Source organism: Egretta garzetta, unplaced genomic scaffold, assembly GCF_000687185.1.
Source record: "Egretta garzetta isolate BGI_Z169 unplaced genomic scaffold, ASM68718v1 scaffold374, whole genome shotgun sequence".
NCBI lineage: Eukaryota > Metazoa > Chordata > Aves > Pelecaniformes > Ardeidae > Egretta > Egretta garzetta.
The window spans coordinates 240,839-255,195 of record NW_009259419.1 but is presented as its reverse complement, the minus strand read 5'-3'; the positions used below and the strand labels follow the sequence as shown (position 1 = coordinate 255,195).

Genomic DNA, 14,357 nt, shown 5'->3' with positions numbered 1-14,357 from the left:
AAGTAGGAAACTCCCCAAACAAGGGCTTAGTTAGACCATGTTGTCTCGTAAGTAAACTTAGTGGAAACTGTCAGCTGGGATTTGAGTGTATATTTGTGGGGAGCTCCAGGGATACCCCAGTGAAAGGATCTTCTTTTCTAAGTCTGGGCAGAACCAAATACTCCCCCAGGAAAATAATGGGCTTTGCAGCTCCAGGTACACTTCCAGATCAAAGATGCTCACTAGAGTGACTCTGCTAAGGTTTTCTGCAGTAAATGATGAGGAAGGCTAGAAAAAATTTCAGACCAGTAATCCTCTAAAGGGGCCTGCAAAATCTAACCTTTGATTAGTGTGAAGATCTTCAAAATCAGAAGAAATGCTACCACTACCATGTCATGCTCTTCTCCCTGAGTAGTCACGCCTGGCAGGCTCTTGCCAGGCTCCTTGGCTTTAATTTACACATGACTCCATCTAGTGGCCTAAAGGTTCCAGCATCCAAGAGTTTAAAACTCTGTCCTGGTACCAGCTGGAATTCAAACCTCTGCAGCAATTTTGCCATCACCACTTTTGCCTCCATCTGTTAGGAAGAAAAGCAAAGCAGACTGCAGCTACTCAAAGTCAGTGCACTATGTCATGCTGCTTTGTCAATATAGAGATTTAAAAGTTAAATGTTACTCTGTTAATGCAGCTGGCTGAGTTTGGGCAGGAAAAAGAGAGCTGCCTGGGGCTTCCTGGATTTGAAGACAACTAACACCAAGATCTGTCCCTGTGTTCATGTGTTAACCCCATTTTGGAAATCAAGCACTTTAACCTCAAGATTTTGAGCACTGGTGCTTAGATGAACTCAAAGCACAGACCCGAAGAGCTGGCCTCCTACTGTCCCTCTGAAATGCTCTCTGCCATGCTCAGGTACTCACATACTTCATTAAATTGTTCCTCCCATCCATGTAGTCCCCTCCTGCCCTTCTCAGAACCAGTCCTGGCTTGATGGAAAGGTATTCTGCCAGCTGATGTTTTCCCTGCCTTGACTCTGCCAGCTGCAGCTGCGGGATGGCCCCTAAGAGCCCCTGCACATCCCCCATGTGTCTGACCTTGGCTGGCAAAGGGAAGCTGATGGTGATTCCCATCAAGGGGTTTGGATCCAAACACAGTAACCCAGGACAGAGGGTCCCTGCAGGTGCCTTGTCTGCATGTGGGCACAGGTCACATGGGACCAGTTTGGTACATGTATGCCTGCTCACGTGACAGCATTTGAGAGACATGCCCTGTCACAGGCATGGTGGGGATCTTCCCGCTAGAGGGAAGAGGGTCAGTGCACCATCAGTGTTGCCTTTGGTCCCCCACCACCAGCCATGGCCAGCGCACCCTGAGCTGGCCCAGTGCTTGCTAATGAAGTGTCATTCCAGGCCTCTGCTTACCTGTGCAAACACCTGCCCGATGCAGGATCGGGGTCCCAGAGAGAATGGAAAATAGCAGTAATATGGCCTAAAAAGAAAAATGTTCGAAACTGTCACTCTGATAGCTTGGTTATAAAGAAGCAAGCAAATATTTTATTACAGCATCAAGGATATGGCTAACTACTACCTTACCTAGCTGACTTGTTAAGACAATCTCCAAATTAGTATTTTTGGTTCAGAGCAGCAATATAGCTCTGAAGCAAGTTTCCTCGTCATCTCCACTTACTGTACGGCTCAGCTCACAGAGGTGTTTTGTTGCGTGCAAACCCCATGTCAAAGCTGAATGCCAAGCATACTGTAAACGCTCTCCAGCCTGTCACAAGAACGTAACAATCCACTCAATTATTTCTTATTTGGGCAGCTCTGAACCCCATGGGTGAGGGGGCGTTTGTTCCAGAAGACCAGACTAACTCTAGGTTGGAATATAACCCCTGACTCATGAAGAAGGTAGATGCAGGGATCAGCACCAACTATTTCAGTCACTGATGCCTCCCACTGCACTCCAACCTACTGATACAGCTACAGCTTGGGCTGCCTGCCCGCGTGGGTGAACAGCATCTTCTGCCCCTCAGCCCCTCCCTAATGTGGGGACACTTTCAGCTTCCTGGGGCCAGGGCTGCTGCACATTAAAAGTTTGTATTACACCAAGGCAAATATTCAACCTGGTTTTGGCCCAAGGCTTTGGCCTCAATACAAAAATAATATTAGTATTGGTCCTTTTTGTAAGGCACCATGTGGTCTAAAGAACTTCTGAACAAAAGCTGCACATCATTACTCTCTATTTGCATTTGGGTAAGGATTTAGTGTTACTCATACTGGAATGCAAAACTAGTTTTATTCTACTTTTTCCCCTTGAAATCTCTTCCTGTAATGGTTCCTTATTACATATTTAATAACCTGGGAGTAGAAAGAAACTCACTTAGGTGCATTTTTGCTAAATCGGTCTGGATTGAAAGTGAGTGGATCCTTGAAATACCTTTCCATCCTTCCCATTATATAAGTGCTGAACTGTCAAGAAAGAATTTATTTGCGTTAGTCAGGAGCAGCACACTGAAAATGCCTCTTTGCTGCCACAGGTACAAAACCATAACTGCCTTCCACTCCCCAGGCAAAAACAATCCGGAGTCCCAATTCATACCCCGGTTTTGCCCAAAATTTCAGAGAGGCCAACAGAAATATACCCAGGGAGCGTTTTGGCGCTCTGAGAGCCAGATCCATTACATTTGGATTGACTGCAGCAGCTAAAAGCTGCTGATGGTGGATGGGACTCACAACGAGCGTTGTGTTTGCAGGAATTCTGACACCATTAATGACGTGCTCCTTCTCTGTCCAGCGCACCGTCCCCGGCACGGGCGGGTACAGCCGCAGCGATTCCTTGAAAACCTGCATCAGCAAAAAGCACAAAAGGTCAGTTAGTTAGTGTAGGAAGCAGAAATAAAATTAATTACCTCCCTATGGCCTTCCACTTTGGCTAAATGGGAGCTTTTGACTTGTGGAACAGATGCTTGTGTATCTGCCTTGGACTCCTGAGGGCAAAATACATGGCTAAGTCAGCTACTTCAGGCCTGGTTCTTTCTTACAACTGGTAAAATACAGAGAAAAGGAATCAAAAACCACAGGAGATATCATGCACTGAACACATCTAACACCTCAAGTCAGGTCAACAACTAAGTGAGTAAGTACTGGGAAGCAAATTCAAAGGGAATGTCTTAAGAGTGAAGTCTCATGCCCCACACGAGCCATTATCGGCACCAGCTTCCACGAGAATGGGTGGTTGCTCGCACCTCCTTCCCATTCTCAGCACTGCACTCCTGCTCCTGCCTTTGTCCTGCTTCTGCTGCTCGGGGAGCTGAGCCAGGTCAGAGCACCAAAATAACAAAAAAACCAACCTGGCAAAGGAAAATGAATAGGGAACAGTGAGAAAAAAATGGAATGAGACCATTTCTTTTGGTGGCAGTGAGATGCAAGAATGGCTTATTTCATCAAAGTGAAACCCAATTAACAGCACATATTAGCATCGCACTGCAAATGCAATTAACAGTGTGTATGCACGGGTGGATTAATGAAAAAGAAGCGTGGACAAAAGGATTCGGAATTGCCTGAGTGACAAGAGAGGAGTCCCGTGGTCTCCGATACACCAGTGATGGACTGGCTCTGACCAAGGGTGACTGTGATTTTGGTTGTACAGATCCAAGCTTATTCTGTTAAATAAATGGTCTGCTTTGAGAGGCTCTCATGTGATCTGTCCTAAAACTGAAAGGCTTAGATACCTCATCCTAATTGGAGTGGTATAATTGTGATGGTGTTTAGAGAAGCCTAAGGAAACCTGCTGATTCCTGTAATCACAAAGAGATGCCTTTTCCTTATGAGAAATGCACCTTTGAAATCTATCCACTGTCAAAGCACAGTGATTTGTGGGATGGGATATGGAAATGGTAAAACACCACCCCCCACCTCGACAGGGCAGTTTAAGAGAAAAGCAATCATGGCAAACTACTAAAATCACAGGGAATTTAAGCAGGGAGAATAGCTACATGGACTGTGGTTCAGCCTTTCCTGAGACTACTGGTGTCCCCCATCTTGTAAAAAAGGATACGCAACACCAATGCTGCTGAGTAGCCAAGCCCTGGCTTTGCAGTTCATTACCAACCACCATCTCTATACACAAGACCTGGTTTAGGACCACTTTTCCCTCCCCCCACCCCGAGTGACTGAAGAGCGTATCAAGACTGAATAATAAAAAAATTGAAATTGCAAAATATAGCCATTATTTCTGGATGTCCTCAAATCCCACTGAATTTACGGCACACGATGAGATCATAGCTGGAAATGCTTTAACAATAACCAAACAAAAATAGAGCTGTGAGTTTGGGAAGCAACTGGGACTTACGCACAGGTTGAGCTTAAAATTGCCAACCCTTCTTAAAATACAGCTATGGTTTCAGCTAAACAGGTACGGGTTAAGCAATGCTGCTCTGCCTCCCAGCTTGGCAATAATTAAAGCAAGCAGTGAAGGAATTGTGTGGAATTTTGAAAAGACACTCGAGGACCATGCTTCCCAGCAAGGCTGGGTTGCTGCCAACGGCTCGTGGTACCTGCTTGCTGACTCACAGGAGACAAACAGCATCAGGATCAAATACTGGCATTGCTCTTAAAACTTTAAAAGTGTGGGGCTCCTCTTGGCAGTCCTGTGAGATGGCAGGAGTGCTACTGAACAGCTCTGACTGGTATTTTACCTCACTCCTACAGTACCTGCGATAAGTAGGTGAGTTTGCCAAGATCCTCATAGTTAATGTCTCTCTTGGCACCAAGAACTTCATCCACTTCGGCCTGAAGCCTGCAGTTAAATTAAAAAATGTTAGTTGCAGACGCCCATTTCTTGCTAGGCAAGTTGACAAATTACATTTTTTTACTTCCCAGACATTGACTTGGACTTTGACTCCCATCCTCAGGCAAAAATGCCTACTGATCCAGCCAGCCTGCCTGAACTTGTGCCTCATATCAGGATGGAGCAATGTGCGTACAATGCAGCTGAATCAGGCAGGACTCAGGACCAGCTCTGTATAAAGGCTTTGGAAAAAAATCACTTAAGATTAATTATTCCAATTCCATCTAAGTTTTTTAAAAATTTTAGATACAGTTGGACTATGAAACTTTTTATTTTGGAAGGGAGGCAAGATTTTATTGGGAATTGATCCTAGCTCTTAAATAATCCTTATAATTAAGTTCACCTTGAAATTAACAGCAAGCTGGGTTTGCAAACTGGAGCACACGTACCTTTCCAGTATTTCAGGATGCTGAGCCAGTGCCATTACTGTAAATGACAACAGATTGGCAGTGGTTTCGTGACCTAACAACACCAAAAAATTGGTTTAAAGGTTAGTATGGAATAATAACAAGATGCAAAGATGGTCTACTAGTGTGATTATGAACACAAAACTTTAAAGACCAGGCCCAGAATGTTTCATTTCAAGCATGCTAGAAATGAAAGGAAACACTAAAAGGGATGTAAATTTTACGTAAGTAGCTTTCAAGAATGACAAGAACAAGACGTAGCTGGCAAAGATAAGAGCCATCCTGCTCAACCCAAAGCTGCGGTGGCTGCATACAGCACATACTGGTTATGATCTCCCTAACAGAAGTGCTGGTGAGGTTCAGCATTTGCATTGTCATATTAAGGGACACATGGTTCTGCCGAGAAGCAAGGATTCACTGGTTTTAAGGGAAAACAGAGCTTCTAACTGTCTTTCTTTGAAAAGTCTGGTTTATGTGGATAGTTTTCGTTTTTTCATGGATAGGCACATGTATTATTTTAAAGCCTTACAGAAAACAGACTTCTGCAAAGATTTTTTGCAATGTCTTTCTTGAGAAAGAACAGTGTGTTAACTTCACCTTCTCAGGAACCTAAATCCTATTGACTTGCAAGATTGATCCTTCTACATTGGTTACCTCACATATCATCTCAGTCCCTGCCTTTTCTGATAGGCTTGACAGTACCCTCTCTTACCAAGCACTGACTAACACTTGTAAGGCAAGAATGGCTTTTAATCATGTGGGTGAGGTGATGCAAAGACACGTGGAATATGTTAAAGATGCTTTCTGTGGGATTTACAGGATCTGGAGGAACAGCCTTGCACCCCAACAGGCAGTGCTGCCCTCTGCACCACAAGTTGGAAACCACTGGCCTGGCATTATTTGTTGTGTTGATATGGTCTAAGGAGGATAACATATCATTTGCCTATCAGAAAATTAAGACCTTGCTCAGCTGGTCCTACACCAGTAAAATACTGCTGTCTTCCTACCAAGTGACTGCTGGTCACAGCAGCATCACACAGAGTGAACCAGGACATTAATCATGACTCTGTAGATGGCCCAAGAATGAGTACAACTTCCCACATGACAGATCCAAATATTAAAATAGCTACCAACCTGCAATAAAGAAAGTGATAAAGTTATCCAGAATGTTTTCATCATCTCTAGTTCCCTCCAGCTCTGTCAAGAGAAAAAAGCAAACGAGATTAGAAAGTGCCCCTGTGCCCAAGCTGGAACAGTCAGAATGCTCTGCCCTGTTTTGCACATTTTGCCTGAGGCGACATCAGGAGGGGATGCTGAGCAGGCAACTCAGCGGTGACTGGTGACCAATATGTGATCCAACACAAAGAAACAGGGAATTTTCAAAGCAACTCTCGTTATCTCCAGTGTGAAAAAAACCTCCTAAAGACACCAGAGGATCAAAGTTCAGAAACCCAAAATAAGCCTCCCCAAATCTCAAGCCAAAACACGCCACAGACAAATTAACTTCAAGAGCAATGTCTCCCCTACCATCTCCTTTCAGTATCTGTGTAAGAATATCCAGTGTGGTTTCCTTCCCATTCTGGATGGCCTCTCTCCGCTGGTCAATGCACTCCTTCCCCACACGCCGCAGAAGCCTCATGCTCTCCTGGACCTCCTTTACCAGCTTCTGTTTCCCTGGCATGTACTGAATACAGAATTTCTTTAGTCATATTATTCCTTTTGCTGGTATAAAAATATTGCCACTGTTATTTTTCAAGTGAGCACCTTGTTTTCTGCTAAATTACGTTTGTCACAAAAACATCTGCTCTCCATGGAACAAAGTGAACATTCCCCCAAGGTGAAGGGTTTGGGCTGAAATGAGAAATATTCTGATCTGGGCATGCTGATGTCCTGCCCTGTCAGAGCTGATGTTTTGGGCAGCATGAGCAAAATTCCTCACCTCTCCGCAGAGAGAAACTGTGGCACATGATACAGAACCACACCTCTGGGCCCAAAAAGGAAAACAGGAGCTCTAAAAGCCTGAACTACAGCTTTCATGAGAGACTGTGGAATGATTTTTAACTTAAATATTTCAGATTACATCCATAATTTCCTAGTATATGAATTGTGGTCAAAAATATAATTTTTTTATGGTAAAGAAGTTCAAATTTCTTCCACCCTGAGTGAAGGCTGTCATCTTTCTCAGACAAATGGCAAAAATCTCAATTTCTGCAGTGATGGGTGTGAAAGCATAAAACCATATCAGAAGATGACACATGCATGTGGGAAGAGAAGGCAGAAAGACAGAAAGGAAATATTAAATGTTAATGTTAATTTTGCAAGTGTTAATTTTGCAAGCATTAATGAATTTTATCTCAATGCACACTGGAGGGAAAGAACTACTGATGAGCCATCGTACATGGACCTCGCACAGCTCCAGCCCACTCACAAGAAGGAGGGCTCCAGCTGGACACAAGGAGAGAAGACTGAAGTGAGGTGCGTACAGACCTGCATGAGGGGGACGCGGTTCTTGGTCATTCCCTCCAAAATCACGCTCACAGCATGCGGGAAAGGCGTCTGGTCATCGCTCAGTGCGTTTAACTCCAAGCTAAAGGCTACCTGAGGAGCAGGAGAGAAAAAGGCAGCAACTCACTGCATCCTTCTGGCTCCCTGGGGCTGGGGTGAAAGAGCAGGACAGCCTCACACCACCACCTTTTCCCCTAAAGATACCTCAGGCTAGATCGTGCCTTGCAGGAGGCTGTGAGGGAAGGGTAGTATCTACGTTATGCTTCCTCCTTGTCTAGGGAGATTAATAATTTACTATTGCTCTCCATTCATCCCAAACTGTTTTGCACAGAGAAGTGAAAAGCCAGTGCAAGGCAGACTTCATACTGACATATAATGGTAAGAATAAAACATCCACACATGAACAAGCACCGGTGTGCCCCTTTTGGCACAGAGGGGTGGCAGGTATGAGGCTGTAAGGGCTTTTGCAAAGGATCCCCATCCTGCAGGCCACACCTAGGCTGTGCAGGCCCTTCGCTAACTGCCCCTTCCTAGGGCTCACTCAGCATGAATGGAAGTGGCACAATTAGTCCTTCAGCTCTTCTGGCACTGCTGGATAAAGGTCTTGTTCCCTGGCTCCGGCTCCTGATCCCGTCCTGCTGCCAGTACCCGTTACTTCCATTCCTTCCTGCCAGTCCCACAGGAAACAAGAAAGCAGACAGCTGGTACCTTTGCAATGATATCCAGAGTCACCCGGTTCATCATCGTCAGCATGCTAAACTCTTTTTTCCCATCTGCCATTTCCTCTAGTTTCTCCATCAGCTCCTCTGCTTTTTCATTAAAAGTTTCCATCAGACCAATCAGGTAGCTGAACAATCAATAAAAATGAGTGATGGGGGCTCTGGAGAGGACATCTTTGCTCAGGCAAAATTACCTTCATTATTTTCCACAGAAAACTGTAAAGATTTTTTTTTTTTTTAATTATAATCAATTTGCCTTAATACTTTAAAAAGCGAATAGATAAAATGAGCTAAATTCTTCTCACAGCAGCCTTGTTCCGTCCTGCCACATAAACAACGGGTGTCATGGCAAAGGGCTTTGGCCTGTGCATGCCGAAACAAATGGACTTTTATCTTCAGACCCTAAACACAATGCATCAAGCACACACAAGCAAACCAGACCAACCCCCTGCTTATTAATCACACCGTATCTCTCATAGGGAATCACTCAGGTGAATGATGAGGCTTGCCCATGTCAAATCCCCGAGGTCTGTTTTCCAACAGGATAAGGCAGCCATCACCGCACTCCTGGATACACAACCCTGGGACCTTTCTACCATTGCTGAGCTTACGTGGGTGCCACTACCCCATGGGAAGTCTGGTCAAATTATACTTGTCATGGAAGTGGTGCATTGGACTCCAAGTAAAACGTGATTTTGGCACTAAATGGGATTTTTTTTTTGCTTTCTAAATGAAATAATGGATCAATGACAGGGAGACTCATGAAAAAACAGTAGAAATAACAGATAGATCATCCCAGAGACATTCGCCTTACGTTCGGCTGAAAGCTGGATCCATTATCTTCCGCTGCTTGTGCCAATGCTCGTGGTTGCAAACAGTTACCAAGCCATTCCCCAAAAACCTAGGATTCAGGAAAACAAGGAAAGGAAGGGTTTCAGCAAGGGAGCCAGCCAAACCCCATGTAGTCACAACGATAACTCTCTCACTTCTACTTTCTTGCATTTTTCCCCATGTGTTGGCAGCACCGTGCTGCTTTGAGTGAGTACACAGTCATTGCAGTTTGGTTATTGTCCACAGCGACGCAGATACATTTTGCCTGGTAAATGTGGACTGCTAAGTCCAATAAGGTGCTGGTTCATTACATCTGCTATGCAAATAATTAATATAATAATTGGATTATTCTATTTTTAAAAGTTTCAGGCTGACAGAGAAAAATCCCCTTTTTTGTTATTGAGCTTAGAAGCTGGAAACTCCCAAGCATTACAGAATAATTCAGTGCTCTAAAATCTAAGTGAGAAGTTTGATGATGGTCTTGAGCAAACTATTCTGAGACTAACTGAATATCCACAAGGAGGAGAAAAAAATATGATCAAGGAAAAAAAAAAAATCCAATATAACCTCCTCTGACTGGGAAGACATTGGACTTGACACATAATTTAGTAGGTACACGTTGCTTACACATGTCTGGAAATAGTCATTAATCCCCAAACTATGGTAAATGGTCTGAGTCAAAATAAGTGTCATGCCTGTGACGTTCTTCATCTTTTACTTATTTTCAGATCACAGTGGCTTCAGATGGGTTTTGCCTACCTCTCACCAAACAGGCTGAAGATACGACCGTACACCAGCCGATCCTTTGGGTACTGTGGTGACATCAAGAACTCCTAAAATCAAATCTCAGGTCAGTGAATACTGAGTGCAATTTGTTTCCCAGACAAAACATAAAAAGCTACTCACACATTCACTCTTTTTCTCCTGTAGCAATAGTCTGAAGACTAGATGAATTATTTGGTGTGCCCTGATTCCCCAGTTCCTGCGCTGCTAGCTTGTTTTGCGTGCCTCTAGCACTTTTTGCCCAATGACCCGAAATCTCACTCTGTGGTTACTGCAAAGATTTAGAGGAAGAAATTCAGTCCCTTGTGCCTTGCTCGCTCATTTGAGATATTAAGCTCTTGCAGAGAGTCTGCTTTTCAGAAACGGTGGCTGCTTGCTCTACCTGCTGTTTAAATAAAGATAACGAAGCAAATAAACTGATCAAGGAAGAAAATAAATCAGGACAGCCCAGAGAGCAGAGCACCTCACCCTCCTAACCTGGCCAGAGCTGCCCTCTCTGCAGGCACAGACTGGAGCTGCCGTCTCTGCAGGCACAGACTGGCTACAGGACACTGTCCTGAACATCAGGCACCACCTCTCTCTCTCTGGAAGGAGAGGCTGATCCCCACTGTCAATTCGGCTTTATTTTGCAGTACCTTCACTCCTTCAGGACTCAGAATCATTAATGAGACTCTGTGAAAGGCATTAAACCGTACAATAGGGCCATATTTCTTTGCCCTAGAAGACAAGAAGGAAAAAAAAACCAAAAAGAATTACAATATAAACCACAAACATGTAACAGTTCAGACCTAATAACCTCAAAGGACCAAAGCAGCAGTCTTCAGCAAATAAAGCCGAAGGAGAAAGATAAATGCTCTCTCTAGCTCCTCTACCGACTTTCTGAATGATGCTAAATATGTAATTCAGGGTCTCTGTGCCCAATTTGTGCTACAGGGCTACCCTATTTGATGTTACCCATGTGTCTCAACTTACCATTCCAGGAAGAGATCATGCATAAACTCTTGTTTCCTCAGCATTCTCCACAAGATCGGCAGATGCCCAAAGAGAAAGCTGCAGAAAATGAAGGTTAACAGTGTCACAAAGAGTCAACAGAGAGTTTGTGCCATACAATCCATGCCAACACAGAGTTTTCTATGGATTGTAATCCTCGTTGCTCAATGACGCAACACGAGTGCTGCTCATGTTTTCTTCCTTGTAAGGAAAGATAAAAATGACACTTAGCTGTGCCAATGCCCAGCCCTCACGTGGGTAAGCTGGGGACCAGGGTCAGGCTGGTGCACTCATGCAGCTAGGAAAGCTCAGAGATGCAGGACTTGGTGCTGGAGATGTTTGAGTCTGGGTGGCAGCTCCCAACAAACTGCTTTGCTCTTTGCCTAGCTGACTGAATCTCTGCTGCAACGATTACATTTCTGTACATGCAACTGACATTCGCATTAAATATTCTTTAATACACGCTCAGCCCCGATAAGCGTAACTTTGGTTCTGTCAATGGAGTTACACTGAGTAAAATTAGGAAGTCTCCTCCTGCCTAAAGCCATGTCACCTCAAATGCTGAAAAAAAGAGGACAACCTAGAGGATAATAACTGGCTAATATGGAAACTGCAGAAATGAATAAAAAGTGTTAACTCTTCAAATACAGTAGCCGTATTAAAAAGTTAGAGATCAATTCCTTCCTTCAGCTGCGAGCGGCAAATTCCCACTGGCTTTGCATACATCTGAAGGAAGATTTGGCCAAGCTCCTCTCTAAATGAAGCAAGCTGCGCTCAAGATCTGTTTTCCATCAGAGAGACAGACAGCCGTGCTATCATCCTTTTCAGTATAAACAAGCTATAGGGGAAAAACAGGCTCCTATTTTATTTCTGTTGGAACTGGGAGGCACTTAAAATAATAAGCAATCAAGAAAGTTGCCCAACTTCTACAGAAACTTTTAATCCTTCACTTGTTTGACTCCTCCATCATAACTGGGACTCCAAAATGATGTGAAAGCCCCGAATAAGAGGTTCCAGTAAGTCCTCTGTTAGAGCAGTTTCCGGAGCTTTAGCTATCTGGAGCACATGAAGCAAGGTCCCACTCATGGCTCCTCTTGTGCATCACATGAATCCTTAGAGGTATTTTTCATCCCCTGTCCCATCACTACCCAATTACGTCAAGTGTTACAACAGGCCTAAAACATTCCGCTGCTAATGAGAAGTCCCAATTACTGCATGCAATGAAAAAAACTAAGCAAGGGCTTGGTTTGGAATATATAACTATGTGACACTGTCATCTGAAAACAGGTATTTGCAAAGAAAACCCTTTTGCCCATTTCTTGCTAGTAAATCTTTAATATGAAGCAAACTTTCGAAGAGATTACCTCCTCTCTTCACAGGTGAGCCATTCATGCAGTAAAAACGACACGAAGCCACTAGGACTTACTTTTCCAGCCTGTCCTGCACAAGTCTCCTTTAGTGGTGTGCTGTGTTAATTCTGATAAAACAAATCAGCCCAGGAAATCAAGGGTGTTAACGTAACTCGTCACCACGCAGCCATAAGACCTTAGACAAAATCTGATGTTTTGATAAGATCCTGTTGTACTTCATCCTAAAACGGGGCGTTCTTAAAGCTTTTATCAAAGCAAAAGAGCCAAGGGCAAAGGGAAAGTCATGCATCTGGGACAGAATAAGACCTTGAAATGATACAGGCTGTGGAGCAGATCTGTTGACCACAAGCTGGGAGCTGATCACAGTGGGCAGCAAGCTGGACACAAGCCAGCCTTTGATCCTGGTGCTGCTCTTCTCCAGTTTGCCAGCTACAGCCTCAGCTGAGAAGTGTTTAGATTTGGATGAATCCCATTTCAGAATAATTTGGGTTGGCAAGGACCTCTGGAGGCCACCAGTCCAGTCCCCTGCTCCAGGCAGTCAGCGCTGGAGCAACGTTACATGGCTGAGGGCCTCACCCAGTCACTTGTGCCAGCATTTTGAGCACCCTCATGGTGAAGGTGTTTTACCTTACACGTAACTGGGATTTCCCTTTAGGCAACTTGTGTCCATTGCCCTTCATTTTGCAAATACAAGAAGAGTGTGGCCCCATCGTCTCATCATCACCCATCAGGTAGCTGAAAACAGCCAGCAGATCCCCTCTGCCCTTCAGCAGCCGCTTCTCCACCCGAAGTAAGCCCAGCTCTCAGCTTCCCAGGCATTCTGGCTGCCCTCCACTGGCCTCACCCCAGTTTGTCAATGTCTTTCTTGTACTGGGGAGACCACCGCCACACACGGCACCTGGCTTTACTATTTGGGGGGGACTTTGTTTGGTTTTTTTAAAATGATTTTTCAGGGCTGGAGTTATTTCATTTTCCTACCTTGGACATTTACGAGTGGAAGTGTTTGTGCAACAGGTACTGAAATGAGGGTTCTGACTGTCCCTGACAATTTATACTTTTGAAAAGCTATCAGTACTGTGGGCTTGCATGACATACAAGCTTCCACTTAGACACACCAGTACTAAAAACCTTCCCTAGGAAGGATCCTAGGCTGATCACCAACATGAAGCTGCAAACCCTGAAGAAGGAACAGAAAAAACAGCTACAGGATTACTCAAGCTGCTGTCGCTCTAGAGTGTTACTTCACACCTCAAAATGAACATAAGAACAAGTAGGTTCAGGTATGACAAGATCCATCTCTCTCTAACCAGTGTCTTTGAGGGAGGTGTTGGTCTCTTCTCCCAGGTAACAGGCAATAGAACAATGGGAAATGGCCTCGAGTTGCTCCAGGGCAGGTTTAGGCTGTATACTAGGAGAAATTTTTTCACCAAAAGCTTTGTTAAGCATTGGAATGGGCTGCCCAGGGAAGTGGTCGAGTCCCCATTCCTGGAGGTATTTAAAAGCCGGGCAGACGAGGTGCTTAGGGACATGGTTTAGTGGTGGGATGACAGGGTTAGGGTAACGGTTGGACTTGACGATCTTAAAGGTCTTTTCCAACCTAAACGATTCCATGATTCCAACTTTAGTACCTGACCCTCATCACACAAGCAGAACTTGGAGTCATGCAGCCAAGGCCGGTGTCCCTGTGGGACTGTGTAAGAGAGTGCAGCTGCAGCGCCTCTTCCCGTGGCGTGTTACGGAGGGTACCTGCCCAAGGGCAAGGTTGAAGGGGAAGCTCCCAGACGGATCGTGTCTCCTTGCGACAGCGCTGCCACCACCTCACTTGGCAGCCTTCTCACCGCCCTTTACCCCTTGGGGTTTTTTTGTTTGTTTGTTTGGCAGAAACCGAACACCCAGCTAACGAGGGAGGGCAGGGAAGGTGGCGGCCA

The 14,357-nt window shown here is 44.7% G+C and overlaps 1 protein-coding gene across 1 annotated transcript; it reads right to left on the bottom strand.

Moving 5' to 3' along the window:
• Window positions 1-360: 360 nt before the first annotated feature.
• LOC104124527 (cholesterol 24-hydroxylase) lies at window positions 361-13,139 on the bottom strand. Its single transcript, XM_009636881.2, has 15 exons — window positions 13,057-13,139; window positions 11,042-11,119; window positions 10,705-10,786; window positions 10,046-10,119; window positions 9,270-9,356; window positions 8,445-8,583; window positions 7,719-7,829; window positions 6,759-6,915; window positions 6,366-6,428; window positions 5,214-5,286; window positions 4,689-4,773; window positions 2,709-2,819; window positions 2,356-2,444; window positions 1,398-1,464; window positions 361-556 (listed from the first exon to the last, which is right to left on the bottom strand). The coding sequence occupies exons 1-15, from the start codon at window positions 13,137-13,139 to the stop codon at window positions 395-397; spliced, it is 1,461 nt and encodes a 486-aa protein (XP_009635176.1). The 3' UTR covers window positions 361-394.
• Window positions 13,140-14,357: the final 1,218 nt, after the last annotated feature.